This window comes from Cariama cristata, unplaced genomic scaffold (assembly GCF_000690535.1).
Source record: "Cariama cristata isolate BGI_N322 unplaced genomic scaffold, ASM69053v1 scaffold10292, whole genome shotgun sequence".
NCBI classification, from domain to species: Eukaryota; Metazoa; Chordata; class Aves; order Cariamiformes; family Cariamidae; genus Cariama; species Cariama cristata.
The window spans coordinates 131,619-156,880 of NW_009605543.1; the positions used below are offsets into that span (position 1 = coordinate 131,619).

Here is a 25,262-nt window from a genome sequence, read left to right on the forward strand (position 1 = left end):
ATGACATTAAGTTTCAGTCTACCTTTAAGGAAACAATTAAAAATACTTAAATTTTGCAACCAAGAATGACAGTAATCATAGACCTGCCTTAAAAACTATTGAACTGGTCTGTGCTGACTCTAGTCTACAGGCAATGACACAGTATTTTTCTCTGATGTTTCAAAAATTGAAGAAGGTTAAAACTCGTCAATAGAATTTGATCAGAACAGCAGAGCCAAGGCTGAAAGAAAATACAAAGTGACACAGTGGACTGAAGCTACCTGCTAAAATCTGCAGAGATTTTAACTATTTCAGAAGAAACAAGCAAAAGAAGTCCTTTCTGTTTCAATCAAAATAGGTTATGAGTATTTTTGCACCAAAGGCCTCTTTTGTCTTCAGAGCCGTGGCAGGTCTGGAGCCAGCCTGTGTGCTTGCAAATCTTTGCTGTAGCTAGAGGAAAGAAAGAGAAGACAATGCCAGAATGCTCTCGCTAGCCCCAAACAAAGAATCCAGCCCTATCAAAGCATAGCTACCCTCAGTTCATGCTGCTTTGTTTCTGTCGGTGCAGGATATAAAAGCATCTTTGGCTGCATGTTTTGATAACAGAAATGAGTACCTTGTCGTGTTTTAAATCAGCAGCTGAAAGACTTCTTAAGCAAACGTGACAGCACTTGAAATGTCCCATGCCGCCACACTTAAGATATGCCAATCACAATTAATAGCAACAGATTTGCTATTCCAAAACAAATAAAACCTGCAGAGTTTTTCTGCTGAATGAAGGGCTGATGAGTGAAAACAGAAGCAAAATTACCACAATAGCCAGTTAGCCTGTCAATGGAAATTACTTTCATTTGTCTGTATTCACAAGGGTTAGTAAACAATAACGCTTCAGCTAATATAGTTTTTGTTATATTCAAATTGAATGTGAAATACAGGCTGACATTATAAATGGATCTCTTACTCTCTTGCACTGGATTTCTGAGGTTTTCTGAGTCTTTATGTTTAAATAGCTCTGCAAGTTTCATATATTTTGATATTAGCTCTTTAAATTTGGGTCTTTTTTCCTTCTAATAAAGTAAGGACTGTCCTGCTTGTCATTTGAAGGAGAGATGTTATCTATAGCCTCCCCTCACTCAGTAGGAACCAAGTGACTATTGTACATTATTCTAGTGGATTCTAAAGAGTTGTGCTGAACATCCACTTGGTAGGGTGGTAAAATCTCTCTCTCTGTAAATAAATGCCTCTCACCTTCCAAGCTCTGTGCTCCCAGCTGCCATGTCCCACCAGCAGGTTTTACTAATACTGAGTTGCACCTCATTACTGTCTTACCATGGGGAGTGGATGCAGAACTCCTTCAACAAATTCCTTTGCTTTGCTTTTCCCAGTAAATTCTGCTTTTTTGTCATCTGGTCCTACTTCTTCTCATCTAACTTCTTCCTCATCTTCATCCTTAATTCAAGGCTTCCCTCTAAGCCCTCATTTTCACTGACTGGTCAAAAACCCCTTGTCTTTGGAAGCTAACTGAGCATCTATTGAAGCGCTCCCTTCCAGGCTACTAACTCTGGACCTATGACTTAGGAAACTTCTGGGCACCAGGCAACACGGACTTACTTGGACAGACATAAGGCACACAATTCAGATAAGAATTCATGAGACTGAAGTGTGTGATTAAGCTAACTTTACCTCCTTTAAACCTTTGCTGGGCAGTCTCCTATAAAGCTTTTAGGGACTAATGATGTTGGGAGTACAGCAGGGATGCTAAGGCTAACACCAAGTGATAAACCTATGTAAAATTACTCACGTTCATGCAGTAAAGAAATTAATTCACAAGTTTTAACCTAACAGGCAGACAGATGTAGTGAGTCTAGTTTTGTAAAGGACCAACTGCTCTCTCACAGTTGGATTCCCTAAACAATTACACTGGGAATAGTTTGGACAGAAAGAAAACTTTATAAACCCACCCACATACATTCAAAAAACTTTTGTAGTTATCAGCTGGCTCTGAAGTCTTCGGTTTTCTTGAAAAAAAACCCACAACAAACATGAAACAATCTCATCAGCTTTCCTCAGCTGGCCATCAGTGCTCAATGCAAATGATAGTTTTAAAACTGATGTCTCCAGGTCAGAAACTCTCAGCTTCAGCTTTTCTTCTTTTTTTGGATGGTAGTGTTAATTAGTTTTTTTCCCTTCTAGGAAAATGATGATTTTCGTGCATAACTTTAGCTTTTATAGATGTCATCTCATTGTTTCTAACAGGGAATAATATGATTTCTAAATTACATGTTGCCAGTGTTACATAAATATGATGCTTTCACCTACAGCATTCCATCCAAATTCATGTTAAAATCCAAAAAACTATCTGGGAGTTTTGAGGCTGGAGTGGCTATGGCTCTTTGTAGAGCAGATGCTCCGTGCAATTACAAATAGGTGTACCTGCAGTGCCAGTAGAGACTGACGAACAATTACATGGATATGCCAGAAGGTATTCATTCTGTTTTGTTGACAAGTGTTATTATCTAAATCTTCTTTGTTCTCATATGAAGCTATGTTTTCTTATTCTATTTTGCATTACAACCCTAATTCGTATACCAGAATTTTAAGCAGTATATACCAAGCCAAGATCTGTAGTCTCTGATGTCTTTAGGATGCATGCTTAAACCTCTGCCAGAAGAGGTAGATTGTGAAGGACTTGAGTATATATACAGAACTGGGGAATAGCCTGGCTACACCAGATGCTAGAGTGGATTGAGAAACCATCCAGGAAGATCAGAGAAAGTTGAGTGTAAACATTACATAGGAAAATTGAGATAAATCAGAAGAGGGAGGAAAGAACATCAGATACAATAAGACCATTTAGCACTGGTGACTAGTCTAAACTTAGTTCAAAAGCCAAATCCCAACATTTGCTGTCTGACCACAGAAGAATATAGCAACTACAAATGAAAACAAGCTAGCACGTAGTGCTCCGAACTTCTCATGCTTCCCACACTGGGCAGCCAAATGTCTTAGAAACCTTACAGCACAAGGCTTTCCAGTGCTCCCAGTCCCTTGTGGGCTGTGGGAGAGAGGCAGGGAAGAGGAAGGTCTCTATAACAATAGGGAGGATATAAAGGGTTTCTCTCGGAGGCAGAGTCTCCCTCCGTTCTCTTACCTTGTTGCACAAAAGATCCGTACACAAACCACATGGAATTATAGAGGGTTGTGGAGGTCATGGATCCCATCTGAAGGCGTGGGGGGTTGAGCCAGTTCAAGAGGTAGACCAGTAGCCCTACTAACAGCACAGTGCCAGCTATGCATGCCCACAGGGAGAGGTCAAACGGTGCCAAGCAGGCAAACATGTCCACTGTCTTCTCCGCTTTTCGAAGCAGCACGCCCACTGAGTAGTCCATGTAACGTGTTGTGAAGTCCACCACGTTTTCCCTGTCGGGGGTGATGGTTAGGGCAGAGATCCCTATATCAGCTCTCTGAGGAAAGAAGGAGAGAGAACAACATGCGTAAGTAGGAGCTACAGAAAAGGTCTGCTGTCCTCTGTAAGTTATAGCAGCTAAACTTACGGAGAAGCAGATGCCAACGCCAATGTCTTAAGCATAATATATGTGAACACAGAAGTGTAACTAAGGCTTGAACAGAATAGCTGTACCACATGCCTTAGTTTCTGAAAGCAAACCTCACTTGGTCGACTTGGGTACATTAGCTCTCCGCATTGTTATTTTCCAAGGAATCAAAATACTTCCAATGCAGATAACAGCTGGAGGAAATCTGTTGCCGGTCATTTTTCTCACCCTGGCTTACTGAAGCCATCATTGTCATTGTGGCAAAAAGCAGACCTTGCGTATAGCATTTCCAATCAGAGGAAATCAGTTCCCTGACAGAGCCACATGATATCCAACATTTTGATGATGTGATGATCACAACAAAGGGCCACTGCACTGGGGGCACTTGAAATTCTGAAAAACATCAATTTTGGCTGCAGAGTCTGAAGTGCAGAAGAGCAGACATTCCATGCAGTTCCTTTACTATTAATTTCTCTATATCCTCCTGCTAAGTAATTCCTCTCTATGCCAACCTGTCCTGCGGCTACCTTGGACTTGCTTTGTGCCATATACATTTTTTGTAATTTAAAGAAGCCATTTCAGATGAGAAGAGGATCAATAACATTCCTTGATCTAGTCATTGTATTTCACAGCATGCCTGGGTATTAGGTCTCCAGAGACACCAGGTGCAACTACAGCAGGTGCTATTTTACTTTTTACAAGTAGAATTAGAACTGCGGTGAAAACAAGAAAAGGTATTTAAAGCAGCCACATTAACACAATTTAAAAAAGCCCAAATACTGAACAAAAATACTGTAAATCCTAGATATTTTAATATGAAAAGGAATACTTAAAATACTTTAAGCTGCTACTAGTTTGATTTAATCCTTTTCTGTTCTGCCTAAAGCAGTGTGTGGTCCTTTGGATGGGGGTGAGGAGAGCACAGAGGCTTGAAAGTACTATGTCAAATTTTATTAACTCTCTTGAATTTCTTTCTTCTTGCCCATAGAAGGCAGAGATTACTAGTTCCTTAGAACTGTGATGTGAAATATTAAGTGGAAAAGTATGGCAGCTGAAAATCATTAGAATCAAATTTGCAGGTCATCTGGGCTTTTTTAATACCATCTGCCAAACACTTTGCAGTCCATGGTACAAACATACTTTTAATCACAGCGCACTTAAGACTTCTGTTCAAATGATGTTACTTTATATTAATTGTTCACTGGCTTGAGAAAGTGGCAGAAGATAGCTGGAGGCCTGATGATTTGGACAAAAAATGTTTGAAAATATTGATTTGCTTAAAAGCCATGAATTAAAGCTTCAGCTTTAATTTGTGGGCTAGATTCTCTAGTATCTTAAGTGAAGCTGTGTTGATGTGCACAGCTGAAAGCATGGCTTCATGAAATCACTTCATGTCCCTTCCTAACAATTTTTTGTGAGTGATGATTTAACTACACTTTGCCCATGGGCAGCAGCAAACTCAGTCAGTAGTCCAAGTAAAAATTTCATCAGAATTGTCCATAGAAACATTCAGATCATGAGTTTCTATTCTCAGATTATAAAACTTCTGGTCAATAAGTGACACGGGTGATTCACAGTATCTGCTAACGGCTAAGTCCTAGCTCCAGTGAGCAAGTTGCAAAGTAGGCATCATTTGAATTGTTTTCCAAAATTGTGAATATAAATGTATTTTTAAAAAAAATTTACAAATGTAAAAGTCCAATGCTCTATACCAATAGTTGTCAAAAAAGAAAATATATTTATATTTAAAGAATAGGGTTTTTTTTTTCCTGAATGTATATCAAAAAGCAAAATAGGAATTTAGAGGAGGACACACAGAAGCAAAAAGCACTAGGCTTAGCCCCTGCTGTTTAATTTTAGCTGTGTTATTAATTACCAGCATGTTACTAAAATACTTCCCTACCACACTAGATCACTGTAAGGTGGTAATTCAAGTTGTATTTGTAAGATTTTTAAAGATTCACCACTGAAAAGCAATATACATAAGTAAAGATACTTTTACCAAATAATAGATTGCTGTAAAACCGAACGACTAATAGAATTTCTTCCTGCTTCTTTTTTTAAGAGTAAAATATTTCTCCGTGAAATACATTGAAGGGTATTGCATGAAAAAGCACAGTATGTGGTATTTGTGGAAATACTACTTCTATTTTACATCTCTGGAGAGCAGCCTCTCCAAATTCCCCAGCATTATGGTTCCACTCTGGTTATCGGCCAGCTACGACAGAGGAACAATGTTGTCCTAATGGAAATGGTGCATTTCCTTTGTTGTACTGCAGCAGCAATCATGATATAATTATGTCCTGTGATTAAAGAGTGCTAGTAAAGTAAAAAATAGAAAGGAGAGAGACAAGTCCTGACTCCTCAGCACTCCTGTGTTTAGTTGTTTTTTTAAAAAAAAAAAAAGTTACACTGAAACATGACAACTCATATTCTTAACTTATAACCTGAACTATAAACATCAGTTTACCAGAAAACTCTGTGTTTTGCACAAAACCAAGCTTAAGCCTAACTTAACAGTTGATCTACCGATAGTGAGTATTCTTAATTACATATAGATTCTGTCAACTTGCATCAAAATTGGAAGATGAAAACATGTCAATGTTTGTCACTAACATGTCATATTGGATCAGAGAAGACATGAGTTTGAAGAAGTCAAGGTTCACTTAGTGCTTCTGAGACAGAAAGGCAAATGCACGCAATTATATCAATATTTAGATATAAAGCTGCCAATCTGAATGATAAACATGTAAAACTCCACTCACTAAGTTTTTGCAGTGCCAAAATCAACCAACTATCAGCCTCTTAGATGTCTAACACATTTCTGATGAATGAAACTGTGACTCCTGAAACTGCCTGACTGAAAAAAACAGCAGAGGGCATTATTTTTCTTTACGTGACCTGCTTAGGAATTTGTATTCCTTAACAGCTGTTCTCCTGAGGTCATTGTAGAGCATTACCAGAATCAGAAAATCCACAATAAACGACCAAATGGGTCTGATAGCATTGTTACTGGTGTCACAGAACCAGCTCATCAGCGAAGCCTAGAAATCTCTGAAATGCCCCTATGCTATTGTTTAAGCAAGCACATCTCGTACACATAGAAAGCAATCTTATGATGATTCCTGTGGTTCATGATCAAGAACAGGGAAAATAAATGAAACTACTTTAAATTGTTCCTGTGAGGCCTTTCATTTTATCCATTTTCAATGTTAAATCAAGTTTCAACAAATGCTGGAAGCAATAAACTGCAGTCGCACATGTTACGAAGTTATTAATATGGACATGCAAAAATTAATCAGAGACACATTTTTGCTCAAGTTAACACACATACATCCAAATAATTCTCCTTTTATTCAAGCTGTTAGTTTTTCTTCTCATTTTGTCCTCCGTGTATGCCTTCTTCCTTCCTACACTACTACCCTTTGAAAGATGCATAAAAAAAGAGCCTCATAAGAGGTTTCTACTTGGCTTGCAGTTTCTCCTAGAAATATTTAGGCATGTATTTAGTTTTCCTTTTCTGATGGACCTAAGTGGACTTAGGCAGTTTTCCCTGCTATTTGCTTCCTGATGGCCCCTCATTGGAAAAAAACGTGAATACCACCGGGCAGTCCGGAGCCATGTTGGGAAGCCTCTGTCCTCCCCCAGAAGCAGCATCAGCCACTTCTCTTGCCCATCACACAGGCTTATCCCCCTGGTAACGCGGACTTGAGGGCAACTAAAGGAAGTGCTGTGAAAAGACACAGATAACTAACAGCAAAAGAAAGATTTGCAGTTAACTGTTGCTCCCCTGAGATGGCTTTAGCCTCTCCACACAAAGCTGCTGCTCTCTGAACTAATCCTGTCTGTGAGCTGAAGCTCTGCAGGATGCACTGAAAGCCATGGTCATTTGACAGGAGAGGGGCAAGAGCACCATGTGCTTCTCTCAAAGAGCATTTATCCTCTGTAGACCACCTGGTTCAGGCGCTCAGCAAACAGAAGCCTTTCCATAGGATGGTTATACTCAGTTTACTTTGACAGGAGGTGGTGTATGGAGCAAGGGATGTACCTAGTATAGGTCTTAACAATCAAAGGAGAGAAGGCTTGAATCAGTTTCCAAATTCAAATTAAAGACCAGTTGCTTTGATCTGCTGATTCCAGCTCCTATTTTAGCAGCCAACAGGGACCTTGTCTTGAAAGCTGGAACAGAGTGAACTTGGCATGATATCATGTCTGTGATGCCAGCTGTGGACCTAGGGCATGTACTTGGCACCGCAGGACTTCTGCCCTGCACTGCAGCTCAAGGAGGGCTGCTGCCCACGAGAGGAGCCGGGGACTGCTCTCACCGATACCAGGGTCTGCATCAGGGCTCGCTGCACGCTGAATCAGGTTAATGCAAACAGCATGTATTGATCTTGAACACAGATATTATGTGCTTGCTACAGCAACCGCCATTTCATATGGCGCGTCTTCCATAGTGGCCACAGACATCCTTCTCAATGAGATGCACTCAAAAAGAGAAGGCAGCTATTTTCCATTACCCCTGAGCAGGCCTTGTCTTTTGCAGAAATACATTGTTCCCAACTCGTTTCTGGCTCATGCAGTGACAGGCAAAGAGCACTTTCTCTGTTTCTGGATTTCCTCCACGTGTTGGCCAGACTATCATGTAAGACTTGGTTGGGAAAACAAGGAAACGCTTTGTTTTAAACAGGTTAGACCTTTAATTTAAAACTATTCTCTGCTCCTTTGCTTCCCCTTACAAAGTTGCCAAGCAGATAGATATTTGAGTTCTGGGAGCAGAACTCAGTTCACAGTAAATAAGAAAGCAGCCTTTCAAGAACAGCTTGCACTTGGTAAGGGGTAGATACACACTGGCTGCTCGCCCAGGGGTTCTCTTTGGCCTTAAGAGGGACAGAGAATGGGAGAGAAGGACACAGTGAACCTTTACTGTTAATAATATAAGGGGTAAGGAAGATAAAAAATTATACACTGCCATAGTATTGAGAAAACCTGTTTTTTGAATTCCAAATGCAGTTCCATTAACTCTTCATACTTTCTGACCATACAGAGAGATTTAATATCTATTAAGACTCATTTACAGCAAAATTGTAGCAGACTGGTAAATCTGTTCCAGTCATGACATCTATTTACAGATCTAAGTGGTTACCACCTTAAGTGTGTTATTAGAGTTATATGAGTCCCTGCCTACTAAGGGGACAAGAACGCCATACATATTTTTCAGTGAACAATTTGATTTCAGTTGTTATGAGTTCTGTCTTATGAATCATTCATTTAAAATAAATAAAAAATATTCCAGGTCCACTTCCATCTCCAGAGCCATCTACAATTAAGACCCCTCCGGCTTGTGTTAAGCAGTGGCCTGCTGAGTTCTTGGCTGAGTACTGTAGAGAGTATAGTAGAACATCAGATTTAAGGAGCAGAAAAAATGGTACAAATAAATCAATAGGCCACTGTGGTGTTACGTCTCATAATTAGATGAAGGATTTTTAGTTATTAAAGTTCAGAAGATGGAGGAAAATACACTTTTCTAAGTGGCTCCAGCTTACCATCTATGATCACAGCATTCCACCTTCCAGCCTTGTATGGGCATAGGCAGAGGGCAAAGTAAGTTTATTATTACGATGTAGATGTATGAACCGTGCCACCGGTACGGCCATATGTGGTTGTTTTCCATTCCTACTGCTCAGGAAGGCAGAATAGGTTAAACCTATCACTAATTCTTTTTCCCATAGGGATAATTTTTCATTTTTTTGATTTCTTTTTCCTTCTTTTTTTGCCTTTACTGCAAGACTTATTTTCCAGCATTTTGCTAACTTTTAGCTGAATTATTTAATGATTAGGTCCTGTTACTGACCACACTCCTCCTTATTATTTGCTGTGATTATCAATTAAATTCCACCTGTAGATTTGGAAAAGCACTTCCATAACCAAGCAGTAAGTTATTTACATGAATATCTACTGCAGTTATTTAAGGAAACCAGCAAATGTAGGTCTCTATATCTGTAAAAGCTGCCTCTACAAGTTAACTAAGAGCAAATAAACTACATATGTTCATGGCACAAATGAGACATCAGCAGAATAGAGTCTGCATAGCCCTTTGTCTCTCAATGGGAGAAACTGCAAGCAGATAAGATGTGAATAGTGGGAAAAAAGAAAAATATGGCACATTTATTTGGTTTAATTTATTTATGATACAATATGGCACATTTAATGTAAAATTAAGCTAAATGGTTTATTAATTACAGAATAGAGAATACACTACTCTTGATTCATACATCTGCTTAATGTGTTATTATATATCAATAAAACATTTTCTGTTGATTATATACTTCACGTATTCATCATACCAACATTTTTCTAAGTGCTATACATTATTTATGTAATGTATCCCTAATTACTGCAATACCAATCTTTCCTCTTTCGAACAGCCTCTTCAACTCATTTGTGTCAGGTCTTGCCAAATTAATTAGGATGCTGTGCATCCCATTATTTGCCTGTATTCAGATTTCATACTGCTGTACTTTGATTGGAAAAAAGAGATTGCCCTGCTTCTTAAATAGTTACCAGCAAGCACTGTTTCCAGCTTTTTCTTTACTGCCCAATGCACCTGGGCATACTATCAAATGCTGGTGACATGCAATGGACAAAGTGCTATCAATGACTCCTTAAAAAAGGTTACTGGCTGATGCAAACATAATATACCACATATTACTTAGCTTTATCACATGATCTTATTTAGTAAGTTATTAATAACCTTACCTTAAATACCAGTTCTCCTATCAGTCCATTCCATGACCCATCATCCTGAGGACTCCCATACTTGTGATCCGGTGCAACATAAATTTCATATTTAAAGCCGAGGTAAGTAGCCAAGGCTTCCAACACGTCTATTGAGAAGCCTTGATACTTCTTCGGTTTTCCCAGAACATTTTCAGACACCATGACAAAGGGCTCTTCCTAAATAGAAAACAAAGGAAGGAACTGTTAGTAAAAGCAATTAGATACCATGTTGGGTGCTGGTTTTTTTAAGAAGTAAAGGAGTAACTATTTAAAAACTGTTTATACAAAACTTTCCAACACCACATTGCTAGTGGTGCCCTCTTGCATTCCATGAAATGCTATTTTGTTTTGTATTTACTTCAACAGAGAAATTTTATTCTCTATTATGTATTTCAGAAGTAAATCTTCTGTTGTAACATCACAACTGAAATGTTTTTCAGTAATGCCTTCTGACCACACTTATGCTTGGCACAGCAGACATACACTCATGTGTCTATCCGTAAATACAGAGGATTCTACAGCGCTGCCAGTTTCCGCTGGCTGGGCAAACACCGTATCTGACAACCGCAACTACTAATTCATGCTGTAAGGAATGAAAAACATGGCAAAATAGGCCATAGCACAGAAACATGCATTTCTCTTGTCCTTCTACTGTAATCCAAATTGGAACATAAGCCGGTTGATTCGAAATACTTCTATCTAAAGAGTATCCATTTGATTAGTCTAAGGAGAACCAATTATGGGACTTAAGTTTGTCTATAAGAACGATTGGTGAATATTCATCAAAAAGATGACCATAATAAAGAATACAAATAGATACTGAAAGTTGGAATTGGTTGGTAAGATTTCCAAACAATATACCTTGCTTTTCCTTTTCCCCAAGACCTGTAACTCTTTTCTCTATTTTTTAATTAATATTTCTAATAACTTTTTCAGACAGAACTGATTTTTTGGCTAACTTTAATTTCTTTTTCCCCCTCTCTATTATTCTTCCTGTTGAGTATTTAATTTCTAGACATTCTCCTTCATGTCTTTTAAAAATGAAACACAAAAAGAGATCATATGTCTGAGCACAAAAAATATATTTGCCGTAGATGGATCTCACTTATGTTTGTTTTTTATTTTCTCTGAGAACATGTCTGATCTACCTAAGTAGAGCAAAAGTATCAAATCCCCAAAAAAGCATGAGGGCAGTGTAACACTTAGTTTTTGTTTGTTTGTTTTAAATATGCTACATGTCTTCCTTTTAATTTGTTACAAGGAGCTGTAATTTAGTACGAGTTTATCAGAAACATCTGTTCTGAGGTGCAAAAAGTTAGTTCTGGCTCCTCATGGCTTGGCCATGACAAGCGCAGGAAACGACTTCCTGACTGCGTCCTGCTAGTCTGCACAACCCACAAGCACACAAAAGAAAATAGAATTGATTTTCTGTAGTATTTGTGGACCAAACTTTAATTGTATCTCCAGAGGTATTTTTGCTGGTGTTTAAATGATTTTTTTTTTTTTTATTATTCTACTACTCATCTCTGTCAATGACTTTGAAGCCAAAGCAGTTTTCAAAAATTTTTCTCTAATATTTCACTAAGTATTTTTAGTTTGTTAGTATGTCACTCTATATGAACAGGTGTCACTGAATTGCAGGCAGGATGTCATTGGAATAAGAAATCATCATTTGTAAATGCTTGAGTTAACGTTCATGAGGATAGCCACATGCTGAGGATGCTGCCAAAGAAGCAAGGATGCAACCAGACGGCACTGGTAGGATGTTCTTTTCTGACTGCAGGAAATCCAGAAAAAAAACCCTCAACCTCCCCAAATCAAAACAAAACCCAAAACAAACCAACCAACCAAATAAAACCACCAGAAAAAAAAAAAAAAAGCAGAAGGGTTGACTGTCTCAAGTTATTATTTCCCAGTTTTCAGACAGTATTTCTTTCTCCCAAATTATCCAAGATCAGCCAAATGGAATAAAAATGGAGGACAGCAAGTACAAGTGAATTTTTAAAGTAGTTTTCCAGTGCCTGGGTTCCAAGAACATTGAAGAAATTGAGTCTAAGTTGATGAAAGCCTCTCCTAGATGAAAAGGCAGAGAGAATTCAGCTTTGCTGATCACTTGGATGAGAGATTCCCTACATACAGACTCAAAACTACTGGAAAGAAATGTTTCCACAAAAAAGAAATACTGTAATTTATCAATCTAAGCACGCTATGCACAAAATTCTAAAGATCTGTGTGTACAAAGGGTGTTTTAGAAGTTGATCATTTTCATAGTAGAAAGGATTTATTCTTATATCTTCTAAGTTATTAGAAAATAGTTGCTCATAAACTGAATTTTTACTCAGTTAAGAAGCAATTGTTAATTGTACTGATTTAAAACACTGTTTAAAATGCAGTTTGTCATAACTAATTTCAGTCTTTTATTAAGCCATGTAATTTTGTTTGCTGTTGAGAGATTTACCAAAAAATCCCAATGTCCAGTGTGCTGTATTTTTAATGAACTATAGTCAGATAGCTTTACACAAAGCAACTAACACTTCCCAATTTCTGTCGAAGCGTGGAGCAGCAAAATATTTAATCATATTCTAAACAAAACAAATCTATTGGGTTTTTTTTGGTAATTGTTTACATTTCTCAGAAGGCATTGAAAGAGGACAAAGTATTTGTCTTGATTTTTTTCTCCCATAAATGCTGCAGGCTGAAACTATGCAGTTGTCCTTTTGTACGCTGACAGGGTGTTATGAGAGCTCCTATGGAAAGACACATACATCCCTACAACATTGATGTTAAAATGATTGTCTCCATCCTTGAGAACGCAAATCTTGTAGACAGAAAATATACAAAATCAAACCAGCCAATACATTTCTCCTACTGAACAGAAAAACAACAAGAATAAAAAGTAAAGCTCATAGAAAGTAGTTGTCAAAAACTGACAAGCTAATTGATGAGTTTGAAGGTGGTAAAATTCACCTGGACGATGAATCTTCCATTTGACTCCAACAAATTCAAGAAAATCCTGATACGCTTTCTCTCCAAAGCAAGTGATAGACCAGACTACATAAGCAGGTCTTTCTCAGAGAAGCCATACAATCTCCATCCTTGGAGACTCTCAAAACTCACCTGGACACAGTCCTGAAGAACCTGCTCTAACATTAACCCTGCTACACACAGATGTCATTCAAGGGTCCCTTCAAACCTAATTTGTTCCAGGATGCAGAGAAGTGACCCAAGGAAGGTCACTGTTCCTGCTTCTCCTTTTCTTCCACTTTTGGAGACACCTCTCTAGGGGACTGATGAGCCTCTGTGGGGCAAGAGCAGACTTCACAGCCTGTAAAGTCAGGGAAGTCTGAAAAAGCAAAGTAGTCACAATGTGCATGACTGAGGAAGACAAAAGAAAGGAAATGAATGGATTGCTCCTCCTTAACTTCTTGGTATTGCAAGATGGATGCTCTGCCTCACTGGGCCCAACAGCCATTAGATATATTTAGGGGGTGGCTTTGGATCCAACCTCAATGGAGATCCTTTAAGACAGTAGCTACTTTCCTTCAACTTTACATGCAATGTGCCTCCTTGTCAACTGAATGCAGTGCTACTAAGCCCGTGATAACGGCTCCTTCTCAAAATAGCTCCATGGCCATCACTGTCTGGCTTCTTCTTGGGATCTAAGCTGTGCTGCCCTGATACAGAGGAGGATGGCTTTAAGACTCGATGTGGATCAAAGGATTTTACACCGCGTTGTGGGTTAATCCTGGGAGACAGTTAAGCACCACGCAGCCAATACTACCTGCAGCAAAATGAAAGTCAGCAGCAAACAGGTAAAGTTTATATTGGGTGAAGCTGTGCATATTGCTTTTTACAATTATAAGAAAGCAAAGTCTGGTTCCAGAGATGATTATCCCCTGAGCAAGCGAAGCTGCAAAATGCTAGACCAGAACTGCTTAGGAAGGCTAAAGGCAGGCTCAAGATTAAGGCAACATGGCACAAAAAAGCAAAAGTGTTGGGAAAGATGATATGATACTACAAGTACATTGGAGAGGCAGCTCACAAAACCACTTCTCTCCGTTCTTTTACCTATTATCACTAGGTTTATAAAACTTTTTAAGGAAGAAGCTACACATTAAGACTGACATAGGCTAACAACATGCTACGTATTAAGACTGATATAATTTAACATCTTCCTCCCACCAGAGTAACTAGCTACCTTCTCATGCAATAGCTCTGCTGATGCTTGGTCACTTTCTTAGAGTAATTCTACTACTCAGCCATCACAAATCTACTCAGTTTTTGTCAGTTGAGTTGATCTAATCGCCAGAGGCCCAGACAAATGCCAGAGCCAGGACAAGCACTGGAGTACAAGCAGAAGTAGGGAAGTACCAAATACGTGCCCTTTATGGTATCAAGGAATGGTTAAGTAGCTCAGACTTCTTACCCACACCTATTTTCAGATGTTCAACACAGTATCGTTTGAGCACATTTCACAAATTAGGGTTTATCACTGAAATACCTGGTTGAGTAAGAAGAATTATCATCACCATTTTCCACATGCAGAACTGAAATGCACAGATTTCATGACATGTGCAGCTGAGAAATGAATCTAAGTGTGCTGCGTTAGGGACAAATGCCTTAACCATGGTGAACCATGAGTGTAAGAGCCGGAAAACCAATAGTGGAAAGCAAGTATTAAATGAGAACAAAGGAAGGTGAGATCTGAAAATGATATGTCTAGACCTGGGGAGAGAAAAGTCTTACTCTTGGAAGGACTGCTTGTCAAAGTAAAACTGGAAGTGGACAACAGAGACTGTAATGTGCCCTAGTCCAGGGAGAACTGATAGCAGGGCAATATAGGCACAAAAAGGAATGTCACATATCCCAAACCCAGCCCTCAACCCCTGCCCTGAATTTTACACAGTGGGAAGTAGGGGGTAGAGAATTTACTTTGTTTTATTTTAAACATATCAGTGGAAATCAGAGGCTGATAGTATAGAGCTCGGAGCAGTCTAGATTCAAGATTAGTGGAAAGAAATGCTGCACTTTATTGCTTTTTCCAACAAGATAAAGGGCTAACAGTTTTGCCTGTTCAGGACTTAGGTTCTGATGTGCATAAAAACGAAGTAATACAAGGTTTTGTTAGTGCTTTAAGAGTCCAAGATTAAAAGTACAAAATACAGGTTTTATTTACTCTGATGAAATTCTCAGACATATGCCAACAATTTGGATGTAATAGTTGGTCTGAAGTAATCTCTTTATACCCTTTACTAGACCACCTATTCAAGTTAAAAATAAGAAAGAAGAGAAAAGCTTTTGGGCAGAGAAGACCTTCACATTTGAAAACAGAAGGAGCAATACTCAAGCTAAATAGCAGAAAAGAACAATTACTCCGAGTTTAACTTGGTTATGTTAATTAATTAGACAATCAAAGAGAAACATTGGTTTGTAACTGAGCTACAGAGGTAGGTGATAAAGTCAAGCAATAAATTCTGGCCTTAGAGGAGGCAGGGAGAGAGAGCAATTGTGAAGCATTCAGGGACAACTTACATACAGAGAAAAAGTATATCCCTAAACCCAGGGTCTCTATTCGGGATGATTTTTAGCGGTCAGTAGAATAGTGAGTTTAAATCCCAAGCTCTGATAGTCATCTTTTAGTTCTTCAATTAAAATCAGGTTTTGGAGGTTCTGGGTTTTTTTTGTAGATCCTGTCTTTTTGGACCAATTACAGAAAACTCTCTTGAAAGAACAGAAGCAGCACCATCCAAATCTTCAACACAGTGCTCTAACTAAATATGTGAGAGGAAGAAAAAGTTGCATTCGGTGGCTTGTTTACAATGAAGTGGTGGTCTCAGCCCAGCTCTTAACGATTTTACGTGCACACCACATCATCAGGAGATCACTGAATGGCAACAAGGCAGATTTTCTCTATAATTGGAAGGGTGCATTCTGTGACTTTAAGTTTAGACCTATTTCAGGATAGAAACTATATGGAGCCACGATACACTGCTCTGCTGAGTTCATTTATGACAATCTTATGGCTTGCTCTAAAGATAAAAATGCTAAAAAAATTTCTAGAACATACTTTATAAATGGAAAAGCAAAAGCAAAACAGAATGTTTGGGATTATTCTCCTGCTCAGTTGAATCCTCTTTTCCCCTTAGCATGGGCAGAAAAACTTCCTAGCCAGAGGGCTATACAGAAATTATTAAGTGAACAAAAAGTTATTGGCTTGTGAGATCAAAGAAACTGATTACTGCTCGGATTTACAACATATATTGAGGCTTGACTCTAAAACTGCAGATGGATGGCCTTATGTGCTTCTACTATGTTTGGAAGAGAGTTTTGAAATTAGGTAATTATATGGGTAGTTAGAATTCATAAAGCATATGAAAATGACCTCTGTGTCCACTCATCAGAAATTTCTGAACGCACTGGAATATAAGACTTTAATATTGACACTCTATATTCATTAAATCCTCCATTCTTCTCTACTAAAAGTAGAAAGAGAGAGGAAAAAACAGAAGGAAGAAATGAAGCTCAGCTGTGGGCAAGACTGTCGGTTTGTGCTCGGCACTGACTTCAGAAACAGTGGACAGGCACGTTGAATGACTCGCACAGCCCAAGCAAAGCCTCGGCAATCACATGAAGTAAATATTCGCTGTGACACTTTAAAACTCCCATCACCTGCAAATGCTAAGAAACTGCTCCCCAAACTGAAATTCACTTTCATTACTGGATCTATCTATTCCCTTCCAATGGCTGCTGGATGACCAAGCACAGCCATTATAACCGACAAGAAGCACTAGGTCTCATAAAGCATAACCAAAACATTTTCAAGCACAGGATGCTATTGTCTTGTTGCTAGGCATAATCACCTTTTTCTTGACTCATAGAATAATTAAACCTCCACTTTTAAATGTTAGCCATTTTGCATTTCTTTCCCCAAAAGATTTCACTGAAATATGCAGCCCCAAATACTTAATTTCCTCAAGTGCTTTATTGGCCATTGTTTTGAGGATTTTATTTGGCTAGGAACAGCACAGCAGCTTGTTATTTTTAATTGAACAGTAATGTACATTACTTCATGTTAGAATCAATGACCAAAATTTAATTGAAACATTTCATTCTCTCATTGCAGAAATTCTACCACTAGCAACAGTTATAAAAGTTCTTCAAAACATAACACAATCCCCACTCCTTAATAACACTAAAACAAAGGTGAAGGTTTCAAACCTACAAAATCTTGGATAATTAAGGCATTGTACTCATTCGATATCCTATTGTGCCAACGGGCTGTGTAACAGTGTTGGTATCGAAAACCACTGTTCTCGGATCCTGTGTTTTTCAAACAGACTGAGCAGCAAGTCAGTTGTACTAAGAGAAAAGCTGCCTTGCCTGCAGCAAGAAGTTAGATCATGTCCCAGAAGCTGAATACAATATTAAAGGAAGGGGATTTTACATTTGGCCTTTGTTTACCATTATGCTTATGCACGTGCTTAGTCTCTCACTTTTTAAAATGACAGTTTTATTGGCATCTTCAAGAAACAAGAGTTTGTGCTTTCAGTTACAGTACTTCAAACAATACCTTTTCTCCCAAATGAAATGGTGGCTTCTGGATTTATTATGCTATTTAGTTTAGTGCTATTTAGAAGAAACAAAAAAATAATGTTATCCCCCCCTTCCCAATACCTCCCATTGCTCTGCAACGGGACTAAGGCTTCTTCCAAAGCGATATGTGGCAACGGTCTATTAGGATGCAGCCAAGCTTTGTATATTGATTTTAATTTACAATAACTTAATGCACCTAATAGCTCTTTCTGAGCCATTATAGTTATATGATAGGAATATGGATTGAGACTGGAATCGATTGAAGTATTTTAGAGTATATCTGAACAGCACAATGCTAGTTTTGCTGTAGCTTGCTCAGATACTGGAATTGGTAAAAGTGTAGTATAGGTATATTAACCTGCTGGGAGCTGCGTTATACTTCTTCCAGCAGTCATGCAAGAGCTCCTATTCATAATGAATTCACATACTACTTCATGACATTGCACTGTCATGCAGTTCACCTCCTTTTCTATCTTGCATAGTACAGAAGGATAATTACAATCAGAGTAAGAACCTCTTTCTGTTTAAAAGTCAAATTTCCTGTGTGCTCTGTGAATTATATGAATCGCTCTGGAATGCAAATATGCCCACAGAGCAGATGAGTAAGGGTCAGCAAGAAGATCAGAGCTAAGGAGCCTTGAGAGGTAGCCCTTGACATACAGATGAGCTAGGTTGGTCCTACCAGGTTTTGCATTGCACCTGCCTTGCTGCCAAACTGTGGCCCCAGCCAGGTCCCCAAACATTTGAATTCCTTGATATCTAGTATATAGCACCTGCTACTTTAGAAAAATGGTGTGGAAATATTAATTGAAAACAAAAGGGGTTGGGTTTCCCAGCAGGCTCTGAGATTAAAGCTTGTAAAACAAATGATCACAGTAGGCATGTGCAGTGTGAATAACTGTAAGGTTTATGACCTACCTGTTTTAATACAAGCTAAGTAGCTCAAAGGGACATAAACTAGCTATTAAAAGTAACCTGTGCCCAGTCAGTAGCAATTTCAATTTGGCCCTTGTACAGGTGTGGTGCGGGGAAAAGGAATGGAAAGACAGGTTCTGCCTCTATCAAGGGATATTAGCTTCCATTGTTACAATAATAATTGTAATTATTAATATTTTGAGGAAATCTCATCAAAGTACTGCCTGAAAAAAAATCAAGGTATTTTCCAAAAGAAAACCAAATACATATGCATATGTTTGCAGACAGAGGAAAATGGAGTGGGAAGATTAGGGGGAGGAGACTATACTAAACCTAAATCTCTGGCAAAGTGAGGAATACCTAACCAAGGCACCCTCTGCCCCAACGGGTGCGTGTGTGCGAATTACGGTGCTCAGTTATCAACACTGCTCAGCTGCAAAGGAAGAGCTGAAATGGCTCCTGTCCCCATTCTCTGCCTAGGAAAGTAACCCTAAACAGGGCTGACAACCTTCGCAAGAGAAGTAGAGCAGATGGCTGAGGGCAGGAGGGACTTTAGAAACTGTATTTTCTTCCATCTCTGTTTATTGGTCATCGTTCTTAGTCCCCAAGGAAGAAATGCACAAATTCCACTCCTCTCTGCTTCGTTGCTTTAATATTGCCATTTTCTCTGCAATGATAAACCAAACATTTTAGTAGGGCCTGCAGTGATAGGACAAGGGTTAATGGTTTTAAACTAAAAGAGAATAGATTCAGACTAGATATAAGGAAGAAATTGTTTACAATGAGGGTGGTGAAACACTGGCACAGGTTGCCCAGAGAGGTGGTAGATGCCCCATCCCTGGAGACATTCAAGGTCAGGTTGGATGGGACTATGAGCAACCTGATTGAGTTGAAGATGTCCCTGCTCATTGCAGGGGAGTTGGACTAGATGGCCTTTAAAGGTCCCTCCAACCAAAACTATCCTGTGATGTGATTCTATTCTATATTAAAGATTCAATGTTTTCCTTAAGCACCCAAGTATATGAAATACATTGATGTGCACATAACAATGGCATGCTGTCTGCATATATGGAGGGGAGGAGCAGTGTTGAAACATGGCCAACATAATGGCAGAGATAAGGTTACAGAGTTCTGGAAGGGATTAGTATCTCACCTGACTAGCACAGTGTAGAAAGTTTAAGCTTAAGTCGGTGTGCGGCACTAATATGTATTCTGGAAATTTGTGGCTGCATAGTAAGCTGGGACATGTACAGTCAGTGCCAGAAGGCACCACAGCTTCAGGAGCAACTTTTGTATGCTAATAGCTCCCAAAATGCTGAATGGGAGTGCAAGCTAGAAAAATAGTAGGTGCTATTTGCTATGCAGGATAAGTAAGAAAAGCATGAAGAGGGAGAAAGACACATATCAAGTCTTCTCCTGAATAATTATAATTCATAATAAGTGCCACATAATGCAATTATTATTAACTTTCAGCCTTAAAGTTTCTATCTGCTTGAGTGCATAAGCTAAAACCCCAGGAACTTCAGGAAAAAGCTGTGTCGCTGTGGAGCTAGTATTTCCCAGCACTATCTCCTTGTTTTCTGACAACACCTGGCTCAACTGAAGTCTAGATGTCTCTCCTTATTTTCAGAGGTTAAAGTCTCTATGCAAAGAGCATGGGATGACATCATCAGGCTTAGAACTGCAATAAAAGTTCCAGCTTTTTGCAATTAAATTTTTTCTAACCAGTACCTTCATAAGATGAACTCTTTACTTAAGAAGCAGTATAAAACACATTATATAGTCTGGGGATAACAACACTATTGCATTTCCTGCATACTCTGTATTTAAAAATACCTAAATTACAAATAATTCTGACTAAAGTTTCTGAGCAGAGTTAGGTCAATACAAACTGCTCCTGCAAACCCCTCTCCTCAGTCTGTAATTCTCTGTACATGTTACTACGTTCTTTTATTCCTTGAATATTCCTATTTTCTTTTATTTGCCTAGAAATACATATGGTTTCATGGAAATGCAAGCTAGAAAGAATCTCTAAAACCTTCTTTCCTTTCTCCGACTCAGGATAAAACTACCAAGACAAACACGAACCTACTCCTCCTGGACAGGCCTCTGACAAAGAGTCCACGGCCTTCCTACAACTGAATGCCCAACTATTCTTAGCATTAGCAAGTGTTGTAGGAGCTCCGAGAGCTACACTTACCTTATGATGGGAAACATTTGCTGTAACTAGTCATAGTTTACTGGTCCTTAAAAACATTGAGTAAACTTTTGACCAACCAACAAGCAATTAAGTTCCATTTTTAATTTTAAAGATATGATAATAACATTTTAGGAGAGTAAAAAGTGATTCATACTGTGAGAATATATCCCAAGCCATTTAAAAAATCCTCCTTACATTAGAATGAGCAAACTATTACTAAAATCCATAAAAGTGAATAATTTTTTTTTAATGTCAAAATTTCAGTTTCAATAAATGCTTGTCCAGCATCATGCCCTGAAATCTGAATTCAAGTTTCCAAATTGGAAAATCTGCCCCATGAAAAGATATTCCAATAGCAACTGAATTTTCCATGGGTGAAAGACAGCCTTGTCATGCATATCCCATACCAAACGACAGCTTTCACGTCAACAGCCAGGGTAGCTATGAAGAATAGTAAATACTGAGCCTAATCCTGTCATGCATCATTACTCCTGATGGTTTTGTTCATTCACCAATGAAATGAACACCTCTACCACTGTTGCTATAATTTACCATCATTTCACTGAACATTTTTCTCGATGTGTTTGTCTGTAAAAGATCCATTCTTTGCAACTTTCTTTCAAAGATGGATATGGGCAGCAAAAAGGAAGAGAAATCAAGACACAGGGATTTGTTGCTGCCTAGGAAATCTTGCATTCTTTACAGCTAGCAATGGAATATTCTAAAACTTCAAATATTTTTGAAATATTTTAACTACAGCACACATGGTACACACTAAATACATTACTGAGTTATAGTATATAGAGATTTTATGACAGACTCCAGATAGAATAAACAACATCACTCACAGTTTTGCTGCCATTCAAACTCAGGTGTATAAATAGCCATCAAAGAAGGATTTATCCCTTACAGGTAAAAAGAGTAAAATATATTTGCTCAAAACACAAGAACTACAACTGATGAAGATAGTCAAGTCACATTTCTTAACCTTACCACCTCCTAAGGCATTTCTGTTGCCATAGGACATTCACTATGGTGCATTCTAGCCCAGCACGCCAATAATGTTGAGACATAGAGCAACATATAATTTAGTATAAGACATGTCTTAATTAAAATTATTTTTTTAAAAGACTGTAGACACTGGTGCATAGAGAGCGTAGCCTGGTAGAACAAAGAAGGATTCACAGAAGTGCACACCATTCAATTGTGAAAGTGGGGAAAGGGATCTGGACTACATGAGAAAAGTGAGCACCGAAAAAATGGGAAAAAACAGAAGGGGCGTTATCTATGAGACTATTCTGATTGTACACTATTATAAAATATTTATTCAGTATTTCCTGAGGTACCCCACACAATCTTTGCTGCGGTTAATCTTTATTTTACAGTCATTCACTGATGTTTTTGTCCTGCCATTTTTACCCTTTATCACTTCTGACTGTTTGCTCCTCTGCTTAAACACTGTCTTATTTCAGCTCTCTTATACCTTTCCTTTTTCCTATCACTCCAAAAGCTACTCCAGCTTTTTGGAAAGGACTTTTTTTTAACTTTGTTTAAACCAGCGTTAGAAGTCAAAATCCCAAAGACAGTCTCAGCTTTTAAAGCCAGGACTTACCTTCATATCTTACTTTTCATCTTTCCTCTGAGTGGTAAGTTCAACAGAAAAAGGGACTGAAGATGCAGACCTCCTGCCAGCTCATGTCCCTAAAGATACTGTCTGCTTTCAGGTTTGTTTGCTAATCTGGGCAACAAATGGTCATGCATTTAATGTCGACCATTGAGAATTAAACTAGTCCACATATGATAATATATTTTCCCTGGTGTAAATGATACTTTTTTTTTTTTTTTTTTTTTAGCGCTATGGTTGTCTACCCTTCTGCCAGCCCTCTCAGCACACCATCTCCCACAGTGCCCACCTGGAGCCAAGGCTCACCAAACTGCCTCTGGTCCACCTAGCTCTGTGCAAGTAACCCAGGCAGGAACTCCCAAGAAAGAGTGCATAGGGATGTGCAGTAAAGCATAATTCAGTATCTCTTGCTATTATTTTTCTTTCCTTCATCCTGCCTGCATTTTCAGAGCCATCCAGATACGAAAATACATGCCTCCTGTTTGGGAGCTGTATTGAATTTTCATGTAAAGTCACAAATATATTTTGCACCGTTAGGAAGTTACACCTTATGCACTTTCAGAAAATGCTCTGTCCTTTTCAATCAAGGTGTTAATTCTTTAAAATGAGGAGTTTCTTTTTTTTTCCTTTTTCAAACAACAGGGGCTTTTTTAGAAACATGATTTTGTGAATACCTGCTGGCCTATTCATTGTCAAACAGGCCAAAACTCACTCCATTTCTGATGGCTTAACATTCATATGAATAATTCATTAATTGCCACTGCTACTAAAATGATATTATGAGAATATCTGCTGTATTCTAGCTCTCCTTCAATAAAACTGAGCAGCTGAAAAAGAGGAAGATAAACTGAAATAGCCATAATGGATATCTAGTTAAATTTGTTCTTGGACAATTGTTCATTCAAGACACTCTGAATTTGTCTGGAGTTATTATGCTGACCTTTGATTGAGCTACAATTCAGAAACTCGGAATACATTTCAGAAATTCACCTGCAAGTCACTTGAACTTAAAAGTAACTTGTCGAACACAAAGTCCAAACTTTGACTACATGTGGGGAAGCAGTCCAAGATAGAGACACTTGATACTTAAGTAAGACAAAATAAACCTTTTCTAGAAGTGCAGAAAGTGTGGTACTAACCCAAGTCAGATTAAAACGTTGAATCACACGTACTCAGGCATGATTACAAGTTCCCCTCAGAATAAAACACAAAGAATTATTTCTTATTCCTATTTATGCAAAGGAGACAGAGTTCCCATTAACTTCAGAGGAGCCAGGATTCACTGCCAAATGAAACCAGAGATTTCCAATTTGGGGACATACTGTATTCTGTCATATTCTCAAAAAGATTTTGTTTTGGATCTGCAGGTACGTAGCCCATAATTATTAAATTTTTCTACGGAAAGGAATTAGTAGATGGATGCAGATGATGTGAATTGTTCAGCACTTGCTTTTTGAAGGACTGCTTTGGGGAAATTAGTCCCAATAATTTATTATTTTCAGACTGCAGAATGTTTCATTCCATAAGTATAATGCAGTATAACCCAGGTGTTACAATTTGCTATCCTTTCAAATTCTACTGCAATTTTTAGAATTACTCCTTTTCAACCTGAAGGCGTAATAAAATGAAATTGGAAGAAGAGAAGGGTTGCTATCTAGAAAGACACAAGAGATTTGAAGTGTTAACAGAACAAATTAACAAATTAATACTAACTTCTCAAATCTCAATGAAAAAGAAATCTCTTCATATTCAAAGGTATTATTATTTAATTTTAACATGAGTCTTCTTGTTTCCCCAAGAAACCGGCAGAATTAGTAACAATAACTAATCATTCACAGTCAATAATAGATTCTTTACTTTTAACAGAAATGTATTGACTTAATTGAAGAACTTGGAGAAAGATGGAAAAGGAAGTATGATAAAGATCATCGCTAAAATAAAGTTGATGGGTAAAATCCCTCCTGCACTCACATCAAAGGCAAGAATTGCACAATCACACAAGCGAAGTATAAATTTCCAGTTTTGTCCCATCCAGCAGATATAAAACCAGATCAATGCTGCTTTTCCACATATTACTATGATTTACCTGAAAGAGTTCTGTCAATTTGTCCAAACTATAACTTGAAATTTTTATTCTATTTCACAAAATTAATGGCCTTAACAGTAAATTTATTTTGATAATACACGTAAAATGAATATGGCTTAATGAAATTCTAGTCAGCGTGTTTCTTGACCAAGTTCTTCTAAGAACAAGATTGTCTAACTTGAATAACGACAGAGGCACTAAAAGTCTAATTTTAAAATGAGAGAAAACAAGTATTAATACTTCTTTTTTATAGCTTTCCTTCATTTCCAGTGTTCTGGCATGCCAGCGAAGACTCCACTCAAATTCAAATATTATATCTATTTATTCGTTCTATTCTGATAAAAATAACATAATTGCACCATTGTAATAAGCTATGTGAAAAAAGATGGGAATCAAGCTATAATTAGCAACAAGTCAAGTCCCTAAAAATTTATCCTATAGCAACATATATGTTTGAAGTAATGATATGCTAATGACAGCTATTTAGAAGTCAGCATATCCCCAGGAATAACCCTTACTTACGCATAGCAA

General features: G+C 38.1%; 1 protein-coding gene across 1 annotated transcript in view; it reads right to left on the bottom strand.

Annotated features, from left to right (window-relative positions):
- The window catches only part of GRID2 (glutamate receptor, ionotropic, delta 2), a 228,769-nt gene that overhangs the window by 123,506 nt on the left and 80,001 nt on the right, over positions 1-25,262 (bottom strand). Inside the window, exons 7-8 of the mRNA XM_009696005.1 lie at positions 10,293-10,490; positions 3,131-3,443 (exon numbers count right to left, since the gene is read on the bottom strand). Coding sequence (XP_009694307.1) covers positions 3,131-3,443; positions 10,293-10,490 — 511 coding nt within the window. The remainder of the gene's footprint in view (positions 1-3,130; positions 3,444-10,292; positions 10,491-25,262) is intronic.